Genomic DNA, 16,052 nt, shown 5'->3' with positions numbered 1-16,052 from the left:
ATGAGTAGATATGTGGATTTCTGGAAATGAGAAGCTTGACATGAACTGTTCTCTCACTGATACTTATTTTAATTCCAGAACGTGGTCCAAGACAATTCCTGGGAAAGTCGAATTCTTCTCTAGTGAGGGTTCAGACACATCGATACCAATCCCGATAGTGCCACTACGGGGCGTGGACGACTCCTACCCACCCCAGAAGAAGTCTTTCATGATGCTCAAGTACATGCATGACCACTACTTGGACAAGTATGAATGGTTTATGAGAGCAGATGATGACGTGTATATCAAAGGAGACCGTCTGGAGAGTTTTCTGAGGAGTTTGAATAGCAGCGAGCCCCTCTTTCTCGGGCAGACAGGACTGGGCACCACAGAAGAAATGGGGAAACTGGCCCTGGAACCCGGTGAGAACTTCTGCATGGGGGGGCCCGGTGTGATCATGAGCCGGGAGGTTCTCCGGAGGATGGTACCACACATTGGAAAGTGTCTCCGGGAAATGTACACTACTCACGAGGACGTGGAGGTGGGAAGATGTGTCCGGAGGTTTGCAGGGGTGCAGTGTGTCTGGTCTTATGAGGTAAGAACAGAAAAAAAAAAAAAAAAGTTAATTTCATCATTAGTTCCGAACCAATTGTAGGAAACGAGTGATGGTATCTTCTTTAAGGCTTGAAGTTGGTATGAAGGTATTGCACATTTTTAACTGAGTTTTTAAAATTTGAATTCCCTCTTCGTATCTTTTGTCCTTCATTTTTAGGACATACCTTTGATACTTTTGTCCTGATACCTTAGTTAGTTAATAATGGCATTTGGAGCCCAAAGAAACTATATGGTTCACTGTAGGTAACAGTGATATTTTCATGATTACCCAGAAAATTCATCTAATCTGATGTCTTCTGATTCCACAGATGTGATTGCAAGTTTGTCAACACTCCCTGCCCCTCTTTTCCCAAAGGCCTGATTTTTCTCATCTGGTCATGTTGACCTACACAGTTTTGAAATTTAACATGTTTAGAATTCATAAAATGAGCAATGATATAAAAATTTTAAAAAGCCAATTGCATTTGACTTTGCATTTATTTTGAACCTTGACTTTTTAGACAGTTATTTGTAACCTGTATGTTTGCAACGTGGTTGTTCTTTTCAGACTAGTTGGTAGGCAACCTCTGGGTTATCTTGACACACAAGCGCCGTTTTTTTGTAGGAAGCCTACTTGTAGATGTTTTCTCTTTAAATGTTCTCGAGAACATGAGTTAGCTTTTGACTTTTCTCTGTTTTTATTGGCAGATGTGTACCTCTTGCCTGCAGTTACAGGATCTGATATTAGTCAGAGTGGAAAAAATTATTTAGGTTGTGTTGTGTTTAGATTGATGAACTACCGATAGTTGTGAGGAACAGAGGGAATTTGTAGACCTTTGCCCAAGAAAAAGAAACCCACTTTCTGATGTAAACTGTTAGCTTTTGTTATGAGTTAATTTTCTAAAGTGCTTGAGTGAAGAAAGAGTGTTCTTGCCAGTACTTGCCTCCCCCCCAGACTTGCTTTTAAAGGTTTCCTAATAACTGTTTCTTTCGTTTGAACTCTTAGGGAAGTGGACATTTTTAAGAATACAGGAAGTAGTTTTCATGTTCATTTCTAATTATAAAGCCTACATTTTAAATACCAAATGTAAGTTGAGTGAAACCTCTGATCTTTGTGGTTCCCCCCGCCCCATGCCTCCTGTGCACGGAGGATTGGTCACTGGATCTAGTGGGGGGGGGGCAGGAATCTCTGTCATCATGAATTTTTGCAGGGAGGAAAGTTCTTTGGGGATGTCATGCAGTTTCAAGCAGAATACAAAAGGCAGTGTTTCTGCATTTTCCCCATTCTTAATTTAGTAGTTATAACCTTAACATGTTTCATTACGGTTAAAACATGTCGTGCCTTGTGTATTTTGGAATGTTTTACGCTCTCCCTGATCTCTGAGAAGCTAGCCCTCCTGCTGGAATTGTAGAGGATAGGCCTACCTTTGAGAGAGTTTTTAAAAAAATATCTTAGTGTTGTAGTGCTTTTATAACTTACATACTGCTAGATACACACCAGCAGAGCAGTTATCTTGTTTATCAAGAACTCTGACCTCACGTTAGTGCCAGGATGTCAGAAAGTATTGTCCTGGGGCTGCAGGGGTTGGGAGATAGTTTCAGGGCTCTTTCCCCCCTGTTAACTTGTAATAACCAAAATTCTCTCAGGCCCGAAGTTGGGTTGCTGGAAATCGTCCTTTCTGGACCGTGGAGGCCACCTCTTTGACTGGAGTCTGACTGGAGACACCTGGCAAAGGGATCTGGTGGAGGAGGAAGCTGTCTCCCTGGGTGGTTCCCCATCCCTGCCTAGGATCTGCCACGGAGCGTGGAGGAGTGTGGGCAGTGTGGGGGCCCTTGGGTTTGGGTGGTGGCCCTGCTGTTTTTCTTGTGTTGAAATGCCTGATGATGACCCAGCTTTTCCTAGGTACTGCCCTTTTGCGAGCTCCTTTTGTGGGAGATTATCTTCTCCAGAATGTGGCTTGTCTTTTCATTTTAAATGCAGTATTCACATGCAAATTGTGAATTTTAAGCGTAGTCTAATTTTTTTCTTTTCCTGTATGGTTTGTGTTTTCTGTGCCTTGTGTAAGAAATTCTTCTCTTCCTTGGGTGACAGGAATTGTCTTCAGATATTTTTCTGCAGACTTCAAGTTTTGTCTTTTATGGGCAGTTCTTCATCTTTCTCATTTTTAAGAATTACATCTGTGGGGACATGTACCATTTTATTAGACCTTCGATTTCTTTTTGCTTTTTTGGTAGGGCTTTAAGTGCTCTTAACCTAAGTCGTTAGTAGGATTTATCATTGTGTTCACTACTCAGGCGAGATTAATCCCTCATGTGGATGAGAACTTTTATTAAACTTACTGTAAATCTAGTTTCTCCATTAAGGCTCACATTATGAGAAATGATTAAGGTAGAGTCTTCCGTTAAAGACAATTATGTTAAGCTTTGGGTCTCAGAAGGTGCTTATTTAGCTTTTACAAATCTAGCCGGAAGGTGTACTTTTTTTTTTTTTTTGCAAGTTTGAAATAATGCGTTGGGATTACACTTACATAATTAAAATGGCTCATGAGAAACAACTGTCATAATCAAAATCCAGATTCATTTCTAAGCTTGCTTTGATTTTCATTGGTGGTTATTTATTAATATATGGCTTTAAAAAACTTTATTTGGAAATAATTTTAATTTCCCAGGAAAATTCAATAGCACAAAGCACATCCATACACCTTATACTCAAAATAACCTGTTAACATTGTACAGAATTTGCATTGTCGTTTGCCTGTTTTCCTGAGTGTCTCCCCCCATACCCTCATAGAGGCACTTAACATTGTGACCCTTTACTTTAACATCAGTGTGTTTTGACTAAGCGTAGGGAAATTTTTATATAACCACAGTACAGCTTAAGTTCAACATGGAAACTTTAACCTAGCGTTTATAATCTGATTTTATTTGTTGATACGGTACGGTCCCTCCTCACAGGACCCAGCCCAGGGGCAGGGATTGCATTTGATTGTTAAAAGCCTCCTTTAGTTTGGACCATTTGCACAAGTCTCTTTCTTCGTCTTTTGTGACTTTGGCATTTTTGATAAGTGGCTTTAAATACTTCATTTTCATAATTAAAAAATGGTTACGATACAGTAAACCATAAGGTGGTTTTTAGTAATGCTTCTTTTCTTTTTTTTTTTAAATTTATTTATTTGGCAGAGAGAGACAGCCAGCGAGAGAGGGAACACAAGCAGGGGAGTGGGAGAGGAAGAAGCAGGCTTCTAGCAAGGAGCCTGATGTTTGGCTCGATCCCAGAGCACCGGGATCACGCCCTGAGCCGAAGGCAGACGCTTAACGCCTGCGCCACCCAGGCGCCCCTTTAGTAATGCGTCTTAATGCTTACTGAAACCTCCCAGCCCAGAGCGAGAATGTGGGCCTTGAGGCTGTTAATACTGTTGGGGAAGTGGAGCCGGCAAACCTGGTTCCCCCTTGTCTCGGTGTTATAACTCAAGTTACACGAGATTTTTTGGAGAAACACTGTCATCATCATCATCATCATCATTATTATTTAATATTTATTTGAGAGGGAGAGTGAGTGAGAGAGCTGTTGAGGGGGTGAGGGAGGAGCAGAGGGAGAAGAGAAGCAGACTCCATGCTGAGCAGAGACCCTGATGTGGGTGGGGGGCTCTGTCCTGATCCTGGGACTCTGGGATCATGACCTGAGTGGAAGGCAGATGCTTAACGCCTGAGCCACCCAGGTGCTCCTTGAGAAACATTGAAAAATCTGAAACAATTTATTGAGTCAAATAAATGAAATACTATGCAGTTCTTTAAATAAGGGAATAAAAAGACAATTGACCTAAGTAATCTTTTCATTTTATTTTTGACTTTTTATTGACATGTATTTTGGGAAAATGCACAACTCATCAATGAGTGTAGAGTTCAGTGGATTTTCATAAACAGAGCATGGCTGGCTAACCAGCACCTTGATCTTGCCTTTCTTATTTTAACTCAACATCTGACTAGTAAGGAAGGTATTTTGAATAGAAAATGATCATTACTAGTGGAAGTGGGAGCTAGGCATAGGTAGATTTAGCAACTTAAAAGATGTATTTCATGCCATCACATGGCTTAAAATTCAGAAGTTGAAAGGGTTTATCAGAACAAGTTTTCCCATCTCTGTCCACTGGGTTCCCTTCCGAGTCAGCCACTGTGGCGCATCCTTACAGGTGTGCCATACGCAGATATAAGCAACGAAGTCTGTCCGCCTGCCCCCTTTTACATGGATGGTAGCATGTGTTACGTACTGTCCACATCTTCCTGGTTTTACCCACACGTCTTGGAAGATTTTCCAGTTGGTACATAAGAAGCTTCATCTTTTTGTATGGACATTCAGGCTCTTTCCAGTTCTTTTCAGCAGTGTTTCTAATTAGCCCCTTAACCCTGTGTCCCGACCTTTTTCACATCATGATAACACACATTGAGGTATGTGGGGGCCCCCAAAGGGCTCCTGCTACCCCACCTCTACCCACTGAACCCCCCAACCCCAGACCTGAAGGGATTGTCATCTCGGCACAGCTAGAAGTTGTGTGGGTTACACCAGTATACTGAGACACGCCAGCGTGACGCTCTGAGTTAACCAGTATTTGTTAAGCAAGTGTTAGTGAGCCCAGCACTGCCCTCGGAACGGGTCAGAAACTACAAAAGAGTGAAACACAAATGAAATACAAATGGCCTTTTTCCCCCTCAAGGGCTGTAGTCTAATTGAGGAGACAAAAACGTGTTTATGAAATAGTTGAGAAAAATGTAAAAGTGTAAAACCCTGTGATAGTGATCTTAAAGATAAAACTACAGGGAAGGGGTAAGATTAGTGATGTTCTTTTTTTTTTTTTTTTTTTTTAAAGATTTTTAGATTTTTTTTATCAGAGAGAGAAATAGAGGGGGAGTGTACAAGCAGGGGGAGCTGCAGGCACAGGGAGAAGCAGGCTTCCTGCTGAGAAAGGAGCCTGATATGGGACTTGATCCCAGGACCCTGGGATCATGACCTGAGCTGAAGGCAGACTCTTTTTTTTTTTTTTTTAAAGATTTTATTTATTTATTTGACAGATAGAGACAGCCAGCGAGAGAGGGAACACAAGCAGGGGGAGTGGGAGAGGAAGAAGCAGGCCCACAGCAGAGGAGCTTGATGTGGGGGCTCGATCCCATAACGCCAGGATCACGCCCTGAGCTGAAGGCAGACGCTTAACCGCTGTGCCACCCAGGCGCCCCTGAAGGCAGACTCTTAACCGACTGAGCCACCCAGGCGTCTCTAGTGATGTTCTTTTTAAGGAAGGAGTCTCATCAAGGGAAATTGGGAGTTTAGAGCAAAATATGTAAAAAGAGAAGGTTTTCTTGTTAGTCTGGCTGGCTTAGAAAGGGATGTTGAATGTCTTTATATCAGAAGCCTGGGAATTTTTTTCTGTAATAATGGAAGAGATAATGCTTCAACTGCTGGTTGTCATGGAGCTGGTTTTTTCCTAGTGGTGCCTTGCTCACACCATTAGGCTGCTGGTTAACCTTACCTGGCTGAGAACCTAACTGGCTAGAGTAAGAAGCTCCAGTTACTGATCACTGACACTGGCTGTTTCTTCAAAGGCAGAGCCTTGCATGGTTTTATACGTTCTGGTTTGATGGTTCAGTCTCCAAGCTCTTAATAGGTTATAAGGGCAAATTATCATCCAAAAAAGGGTGATACCATAAAAGGCTATATCAATAGTGAGTGAGAAGGACATGAAGAAGAAGTGAAAAATGAGATGAAATGAGACTGTGAACAGCACAGCAGTCTATAAGACCCACCGTTGTGTTATTGATTTTTTTTTATTTTATTTTATTTTTTTTAAAGATTTTATTTATTTATTCGACAGAGAGAGAGACAGCCAGCAAGAGAGGGAACACAAGCAGGGGGAGTGGGAGAGGAAGAAGCAGGCTCATAGCGGAGGAGCCTGATGTGGGGCTCGATCCCATAATGCAGGGATCACGCCCTGAGCTGAACGCAGACGCTTAACCGCTGTGCCACCCAGGCGCCCCGTGTTATTGATTTTTAATTTCATTCCTTGTGGTTAGGAACATACTTTGTATTATTTCAGTTCTTTTAAATTTATTGAGACTTTTATATGGTTACCCTGGAGAGAGTTGCATATGTACTTGAGAAGAATGTGTTCCGCTGTTGAGTGTTGTGTGGGTATCTCTTAGGTCTCCTTGATTTGTATGTTGATCACCTTCTTTTTTCCTGTTGTTCGTCTGTTTGTTCTACCCATTGTCGAAAGTGGGATATTGAAGTCTCTGATACTGTTGGATTGTCCATTTCTTCCTTTCATTTGTGTCAGTTTTTGCTTCATGTATTTTGGGGCTCTGTTGTTAGGTGCATATATGCTTATAACTGTTATATCTGCAGCTATGGATGGATGAACTCTTTTATCATTATAAAATTCCTTCTTTGTCTTTAGTGACAATTTCTGTCTTGAAGTCTATTTTGTCTGATAGCATAACCATTCCAGCACTCTTGTGGTTATGTTGCATGCTATATCTTTTTCCATACTTTTCCTTTCAGCCTGTTCGTGTCTTTGGGTGTTTTTTTTTTTTTTTAAGGTTTTATTTGAGAGGGCGGGGGGGAGGTGTGTGCATGGAGAGAGGGGCAGAGGGAGAGGGAGAAAGAATCCCAAGCAGACTCCACACTGAGCGCAGAGCCTGATGTGGGGCTCTATCTCACAACCCTGAGATCATGATCTGAGCTGAAATCAAGAGTCCGATGCTTAACTAACCGAGCCACCGTTTGTGTCTTTGAATCTAAATTGTGTCTCTTGTAGATAGCATGTAGTTGGAGCAGTTTTTAATTGACATGTTCAGTGTCATTACTGTTAGGGTAGGATTTGTGTTTGTTGTTTTGCTATTTGTTTCCTAGGTTATGTCTGTTTTGTTTCTCTGTTCCTGCAATGCTGCCTTCTTTTGTGTTAAATAGTTTTTATACATTTTCACTCTCTTCTCATTTCTTTTATTTTTTTGAGTTATTTTTTAAGAAGTTACCTTGAGTGTTACAGTTAACATCTTAACTGATAACAACATAGTTTGGATTAATACCAGCTTAATAACTATAATATATACAGTCTTTGCTTGGATAAAATGCCATTTTCCTCTTCTTCCTGTTATTGTCATGCAAATTATGTCTTTATACATGATTAGGGGCATCAGCACAGATTTATAATTACTGCGCGGTGTGGTTGTCTTTGAAATCAGATTAGAGAAAGAAGTGTGACAATATATTTATATTGTCTTTTATATTTACCTATGTAGTTACCCTTACTGCATTCTTTTTTCACATGTATTTGAATTAACATTTAGTGTCCTTTCCTTTCAGTCTGAAAGGCCTCCTTTAATATTTCTCATAGGACAGGTTTGCTAGTGACAGATTCTCTCAGTTTTTGTGTATCTGCAAATGCCCTACTTTCTCCTTCAGTTTTGAAAGATGGTTTTGTTGGTAGAGAATTCTTGGTTGACAGTCTTTTTCTTTCAGCACTTTGAATGGAGGCTTTCTGGTATCCATGGTTTCTGCTGAAAAATCAGTTGCTAATCTCACTGAGATCCATCATATGTGATGAGTCTCTTCTCTTGCTGCTTTTGAGACTCTGGTTTTCAGTAGTTTGATTATGATGTGTTTAGGTGTGGCTCTGAGTTTATTGAGCTTCTTGGGTGTGTGGATTGTTTTTCATCAAATTTGGTAACTTCTCAGCTGTTATTTCTTTAAGTATTTCTGCTCTTTTCTCTTTCTTGCTCTTCTTCTGCAACTGCCATATGCATATGCTTGGGTTCTGTTTATTTTTCTTTTCTTTATTTTTTCTTTCTATTTCTCAGACTGAATAATCTCAATTGACCTGTCTTCAAGTTTATTGATCGTTTCTTCTACCAGTTCAAATTTGTTGTGAATTTTTTGTTCCAATTATTATGACTTTCAACTCCAGAATTTCTATTTAGTTCTTTTTTATAATTTCTACCTCTTTATTGGTTGCTTCCCCCCCTTAGCATGTCTCATAATTTTTTGTTGGAAACAGGACATTTAAAATAATATGGCAACCTTGGAAATCAGATTCTGCCCCCTCCCCAGGGTTTGATGATGTTGCTGTTGTTTGTTTAGAGACTTTTTGGAAATTTTGTAAAGTCTGTATATTTTTGTGTGTATAGGGACTAAAATCTGCTTGGTTTGCTTAGTGGCCAGCTACTGATTGGACAAAGATGTCCTTAGATGCCTGGAACTAAGAAGTCTCCCCATCTTTGCTTAGGGGCTCTGTGTACTCACTGGTGCTTGCCTTCAACACTCACCATGTGGTTTTCATCTCTTCCTTAGCCTCATTTCCTGCTTATGTAGAGCCTCAAGGTCAACCAGAGATGAGAGCATAGGGCCTTCTCTGGCGTTCCCTGGGCCACGTGCACAGTCCCATGCATGTTCATGGCCTTCTAGGTTCCCACGAATATATTAAAGCTTTTCAAAGCTCCTTATGGACATGTCCTACGTCAACTTTCCTTTCTGAGCTTTTTGTTTAGCCTAGGTTTTGCCCATACTGTTAACTACCTCCTCAGGCAGCATGATATTCAACAATTGCCTGTGATTGTTTTCAACAAATATTTCCTCCCTGCCCCACCAAGAGCCTTTTGCAATAGGAGGGCTCTTGAGTCAGGTCAAATAAATACAGCCTTACAAGTAGGGTCTTCTAGGAAACCACTAGGCAGGTCAGATAATGACAGTTCTCTGGGAATGGGGCTTTGAAGGAGCTCCAGTCCTGCTCTGTCCTCTTCCAGTGGCTGCCAGGCTGCTGGTTTTCACCATGATTGTGGACTGTTGGTTTTCAAGGTTACCACATTGCTGGGGAACAGGGCATAGGAATGGGCAAGTTAAAATGCCACAAGATTTACTATTCCTACTAAAATTTCACTGTTTTTCTTGCACAAATACTTCCTGGGTTACCCTAAGCCTTTGGCTAATATCCAGAGCCCTGAAAAGGTTGCCTGAAGCTGTTTTATGCCCATGTTCTCTTTGCTTTTATGGTGGAGAGAATTTTTTTGGATGTCTGTACTCCACCATTTTCATCGAGGTCACCTAAGACCGTCAATAATGGAGCCTTAGCTTCACAGCTTAAATTTTGCCTTTTCCAATTATATAAATTACTCTAAAAATCCTCTTATCCTCTGCTTAAAAAGTCAGGGAATTATGCTCTAAAAATTAGAAAAACTTTCAACCAATCAGTTAGAACATTCATGCATATTTATTTTTCAAATAAATTTTGAACATCCGATGTGATCAAGACACTGTACTAGTTGGGGGACAGAGCATTGAAGAAAGTAGAGGCACTGCTCTCTTCTATTGAGGCTAGGCTGGGGTGCAAAGAGACAGATAGTAAGGAGTAACATGTGAGATGTTTAAGACATAGCAAGGGGACAAATGTTGGAGTGGCACGTGAGCAAGGGGCAAGAGGTGTTAAGATGAGGCCAGATGGCACGAATGTCGAGGGAAACGGGACTGAGTGGAGTGAACGTGCCCTTAGGACACAGTGGGCCTGGGCTTGAATCTCCACAGTTTGTCATTCTTCACCAGCTGTGCGATCCTGGGCAGCAAGTTGCCTAACTTCTCTGGAACTTTATCTCCTTAAAGAAATGGCACAAGAAATTGCCTACCTTGTAGGATCATTTCAAGGATAAATTGAGATGCTGTGGATTATCCTAGCTAGTGCGTGGCACAGAGCGAGGGCTTATGAAATACTTGAAGTGTCTGAAAAACTAAGTCGTTCAGAACTCATTCCCCGAGGACTTTGCATAGGTTTTGACCTGTATAAACAAGTACTTGAATATGACTTGTAGGAACACTGTGGTGTTGTACTCCCTGGTTTTTGCTCTTAAAATTTAGAGAAGACTCTTCTGACAGAACCAGTCAAAGTTGACTTCAAATGGAAAAGTTAGTTGCTTTGGACCTGTAATAACTGGCAAAACAAAACCTTCCATAAGTACATAAACATCTCTGAAATGGTTTCTCCATTTGGGATATGAGTCTGTGCTTGTTGTGATGGAGGAGGTGTGGATCTAAAGGCAAAGGGCTTTGTCTTCACCATGTTCAAATTCGGTAGGAGTGTGTTAAAGATGTTCTAGGCTTTGCATGTTAATCCCCTTTCTTGTTATAAGGTCACCGCTAGACATATTTAATTTAGGTTGAGTTGACAGGAAAGGGCTCCTTAGCCACATTAGCAGGAGGTGGGATCAGTATATCATTGTCTTTATCTTGAGCTAATAGCTGAATAGTATTTTCTGTATAGTTGAAAAGATTGAGATCACCCATGTCATCAACTCATTTTCTGTCATAAACTGACGGTCTACCTTTTAAATCACGTTAGTATTCAGGGTGCTGTATGAGCCATTTTGAGGTAATAAGAGTAAAATGAGCTTTAAGGACTTACTGTCAATATATGAAAATGGACAAATGTATGTGAAAAATACCTCACTACCTAATAATAGTAAACTCACAAACCAGGGCCAAATAGTGTGAGCACCACACGGAAGTATGGAGGGCTGTGGAACCACTGAGTGGGGTGGGATGGATTGGGAGGAGGCTTGCATTGTCTGGGTCACCCCCTTCTCTAGAAGTGGCTGGATTTCTGAACTGTTCTGCACAGTGAGGATGGTATCCTTTCACATTTGTAAGAGGTCTAGGGATGGCAACAACAAAGCTTTGTAAAGTTTGTAATTCCAGTATTTAATCATCCTTGTTGAACTGAACGGGTAAGACTGTCTGGCACCTGCAGTGACCAGTGAGAGAACAAAGGCAGAATGAACTTGACGGTTAGCAGTGTTGTCTGGGTCAGGGAGAGACAGTCGGAAGTAAAGCTCCTTAAGACATAAGAGGGTGTGTTGGACATCAGTTTTCCAAACCCAGTGACATGGGTGTGTGTGGGTGTGGGTGTGTGTGCCTGTGCACGCACGTGTGTACTTCAAGTATTAGCATGGTCCATAGGTCTTTCACTAGGTTGCTCTTTCTCAAAGGGAAGCTATTTATGAGAAAATCACTTGAGGTGTTTGTTGTAGAGCAAATTTCCAGGCCCAAACCCAGAACCAGAGTTTTGAGAGGTGGAGTCCAATGATCTGCACTGTTTATGGGCTCCTCTGATAGTTCTTCTGGCTCGTGTGTAAGAGCCATCGATGCCATGAATACTCAGCAACATTTCTGATGATCCTGTGATATTTTGGAGCTAGGTAGAGGCAAGTTATGTTTTGATTAATTCTCATTCAGCTCCAGTCCCATGCAGAGCATTGTCCTGGTAGAGGAGAAGACAGGAAAAGGGAGTTTGGACTTTGGGCTTTCCAGTAAGAGACTTGACAGTCCAGTGGTCAGGGAAGCGGACTTGGCCTACAATGTCCCCTCATATATGTTTGACAGACTAAGGCTTTATAATCTTTCTTCTTTTCTTCTCTGCTCTAAGCCATGTTCATTGCAGTGAGTTGTGTAGCTGGATGAAAGTCCGTGGGGGTGAGTGCTGGTCAGCAGTAAATCTTGAATAATGACAAGGGAAGAAGCTCTATTTGATGTGATGACGAAAACAAAGAACTTTTGGCTGGAGATTAAACTGAAAAACACTTTAAAGCTAAAACCAAGTGATATTTTTAAAGATCTTTTTGTCTCTGCAATTGATGAATTCACAAATGTCTGTTTATGTGGCCTAGTTACAAATCTTCCTTGAGCCTTAGCTTGCCTTTTTTTTTTTTTTTTTTTTGCCTCGGCTTTTGTTAGTTGCCACGAACCATAACTTGGGATTTGTTTAATGGAACAAATTTCAGTTAAAAAAACAAAAGAGGGAGTTACAAAGTCTTTATTAATTTCTATGGTGGTTTTAACACTCACAGGTTTTTTGAATAATCTTCTCTCCTGGTGGTGGAGCTTAATTTCTCTCCCCTTGACTGTAGGCTTGTACTCATCTTTAATGAATGGAGTAGGGAATAGGAAAAATAGTAACTTCACGGTACGAAATCTGGCAAACACTCCCTTAATACCAGCAGTATTAAAATAGTCATATTTGTATCATGTACTCCCAAATGTGATGGGATGAGACAGCTCTTCACCTGTGCCTTAGTCCTCCCTGAGCCGTAACTCCAGTCTGGTCATGAGAAAACATCAGATGTACCCAAGTTGAGGGACATTCTACAAAATACCCGACCATTGTCCTTGCAAGTGCCAAGTTCATGAAAAGCGAGGAAAGACTGAGGGACTGTCACGGATAGGCAAGAGACCGAGGAGACAAGACAGCTGAATGCATCGTGGGGTCCTGGATTGGAAGAGAAGAGACATTCGTGGAAAAACTGGTGAAATCTGAATAAAGCGTATGGTTTCGTTAATAGCGTTGTGTGAATGTCAGTTTCTTAGTTTTAATATGCGTGGTGTAGAGTGTCGTTACATAAGATGTTGCATTAGAGGAAGCTGGGTCAAGAGATGGGATCTCTGTCTACTGTCTTTACAGATCTGTTATAAACCTGAAATTATTTCAAAATAAAAAGTAGTTAGACCCCCGAGATGATCTAATTGGACACACAGAAGTGGAGTGTATGGTGTTGACCGCTCGGTGCCCTGGGGAACTGGGGTGAAGCCACAGAAGACTGGATCTTCTGTGAGTCTAAGTGGATATGGTGCAGGATGTGATTTTTAGCTTATTGACTTCTAGGAAATCGAAGACAGAAAGGTCTTTGTTTGAGAGGGCTGCAGACTTCTAACCCTCATAAAGAGCTTATCATTTGAGCAGGCTTATAATGTACCGTGTTATTACTGTAAGAAATTTGTAATGGTACCATTACAGCAAAACTTTTCCCTGGCTAAAAAGAATCTTTCAGCATTCACTCAGCAGTTTAATGCTAGCGCTCTTACTGACGTCATCATGGTTAACCCTATCATGTTTTGTTCCAGGGTTTTCTCTCAGTGAGCCCTTGTAAGGTTAAAGAAATCAGTACAAGGTCGTTTTCTTTGCTGTCTGGCACTTATTTTCAAAGATTTTTCTTTTGAAAAATACTGTAGCTACTACTTTTCCTTTCAACTCCTGTGCATTCCCCTTCAACAGGAATATTCAATTTAAAGACAGAAGACTTATTTTTATTTATAATTATGTGGTTTACTTAAGGCAGAAAGATGAGTTCATTCTTGTTTTTTTGACCACCCGAGGAATGCATCTTTGCTTTTTATGTTGTTATGAATTGATTCTGCAATAATTTAGAATTCTGGTTGTTTCATGAGGGGAAGATGGATATGGAGATTGAAATATCCCAGATGATATAAACACACTTAAAATTTTTAAAATGGTTAACTCCTTAAATGAGCTCTCTGTATGCCTGCTCCCTGACACGTCCTGCTCTGGACACTGCGGCTGCCGCAGCGAGCACAGCAAAACTTGCTCTCAGGCTGCGTTTAGTTCTTTACAGGGGCGTCAGAGGTGACGACTATATACTGGCAGGTGGTGCTAAGCATGGTAAGGGATAGAGTGCTGGAAGGGTCGGGGCGTGTCAGCCCAGCTGAGAAAGTGACAGTGAACCTCGTTTATACCCAAGAAGGACCACCTCTAGCAGAGGGAATGGGGCATGCAAAGGTGTGGGGACAGAAAGTGTGTGCATGATGAGGACATCAAGGAGTCTGGGTGGCAGGGGCACCTGAGTGGAAGGGGCCAGATGCTGGGCTCTATGCTGAGTGAGCTGGGCAGGCACTGGGGGTTTGGGGCAAGGGAGTCCAGGGAGCTGTTTCAAAACGACCCCTCTGGCTGGTGTGTGAAGACACTGCAGGGGAGCAAGAGTGGGAGCCAGGGAGATTGGCGAGCAAGCACTCTGGTAACTCCGAGGTGTAGGTGGCAGCAGTGGGAGTGGTGCAGAGTGATTAGCGTGGGGATGAATTTTGAAGGTAGGGCTGATAGGACTTATGGAGCCATGAGATGTGGGAGAGAGGAAAGTTGCCCGCGCAGTTGGAGGGATGGAGTTACAGGGATGGGGAAGACAAGGAAGTTCAGGCTAGAGATACCAGTGTGAGTCAAGTGCATTTTCATGGTATTTAAAGCCAGAGGAGCAATGACATCACCGAGGGAGTTAGAAAAAGTCTAGGGCTGAGCCCAGGGCCTCCCAGGGGCTAGAAGTCAGAGATGAGGAGGAATCCAGCAAAGGAGACTGAGCCAGGGAGGCCAGTGAAATAGGAGGAAGACTTCACCTTTGATTTACATTTGCTTAGTTTGAACTTGAAGTGTTTGAACATTCACCATTCAGACTTTTCAATCTACTGATGACTGGTGCTTGGGAATACTTCTTAAAACTGATAAAGCTCAGGGGGCAGCCAAGGGCTGGTGGACCACAGATGGCTGGTGGTTCACACCTGGGCAGAGGCTAGCATATTGTTTGCTTGGAGTAAGAAGCGGTGGGGCTTGTGTCCCTGTGATACGAGGTCGTATTTATCGTGGAATTTGACATTCAGGTACATTCATATAAAACTGCATGGTTTTGCTTGTTTTAGAAAACATAAGCCACTCCACAGAGTTGAGTGCATCATCATGAAGTTGCTTCAGACCCATAACTAATTGATGGAGAAATGTACCAGGGACTTAGCCTTTCTGTTATAATCTTTGGTCTATAAAATTCCTAATGAACAAAGAGCTTGCTGCTTACCAAGTGTTCTAAGTCAGTTTTTAATAGTTACAGTAGATCAATAAGGTTTCCAAGTGGGCACTTAACCATGGAAGGCAGAAATAACTATTAATTTCAGGAGAAAGTTACAATTGAACATTGATTCAGTTAAGCCTTTGTAGTAAAGAATTTGTTTTTGAAGAGGATGAGGTTTAAGGGGCATCCTGCACTTCTGCTGTGGTGAGAAAATGCGTCTAAAGTATCTCTCCCAAGCCTCGGTTTCCTCTTCTCTGAAACGGAGTTGTTGAATGTATCCTGGATTGTACAGATGGTAAAGTGCCTGATTCAGAATTTGAATCCAGGCAGTCTTACTGCAGAGCCTACAATCTAACTAATGCAATTACATTTTCTTTTTCTGTATCATACTGTGCTGTACTCTACCTTTTCATTGTAACTATTGCCAGGAGTCATTTGAAAAGAACAAATAAAGTTCAGTTTTTGACAATTTTAGACAAAAGGGAAAATTTTCATGCTTCATACATTTCTTTGGTGGGATATTTGCAGTATACCCATCTGTTTAAGATGATACTCAGCTGGTAACCGTTAGATCTCATAGTACTCTGTAAGTTTTCTTTGTTAGACCCTCGCCAAGCTAGTGTAAATGTCTAGCTGAAAAGCAGTGGTTTAAGTGGGTTTAAAGTGGTGGACCTCAACCCAAGAACCAACAAAAGAAGTGTTTGATTTCCAATCCCTAGATTTACTCTTAGGAAGTTTTTAATGCAAAAGAGAGGAGTAGAGCAAACATTCCTGGATCAGTTGCTCAAATCTTCAAGCTAGTCTTAAAATTTCTTAAAAGTTACTTT

General features: G+C 41.5%; 1 protein-coding gene across 1 annotated transcript in view; it reads left to right on the top strand.

Moving 5' to 3' along the window:
• The window catches only part of CHSY1 (chondroitin sulfate synthase 1), a 71,025-nt gene that overhangs the window by 15,326 nt on the left and 39,647 nt on the right, over positions 1-16,052 (top strand). The window contains exon 4 of the mRNA XM_034668902.1: positions 79-574. Within this exon, the coding sequence (XP_034524793.1) occupies positions 79-574 (496 nt within the window). The remainder of the gene's footprint in view (positions 1-78; positions 575-16,052) is intronic.

This window comes from Ailuropoda melanoleuca, chromosome 9 (assembly GCF_002007445.2).
Source record: "Ailuropoda melanoleuca isolate Jingjing chromosome 9, ASM200744v2, whole genome shotgun sequence".
Classification (NCBI taxonomy): Eukaryota; Metazoa; Chordata; class Mammalia; order Carnivora; family Ursidae; genus Ailuropoda; species Ailuropoda melanoleuca.
Note: the sequence above shows the minus strand (reverse complement) of the source record. Positions and strands in the feature narration are given on the sequence as shown.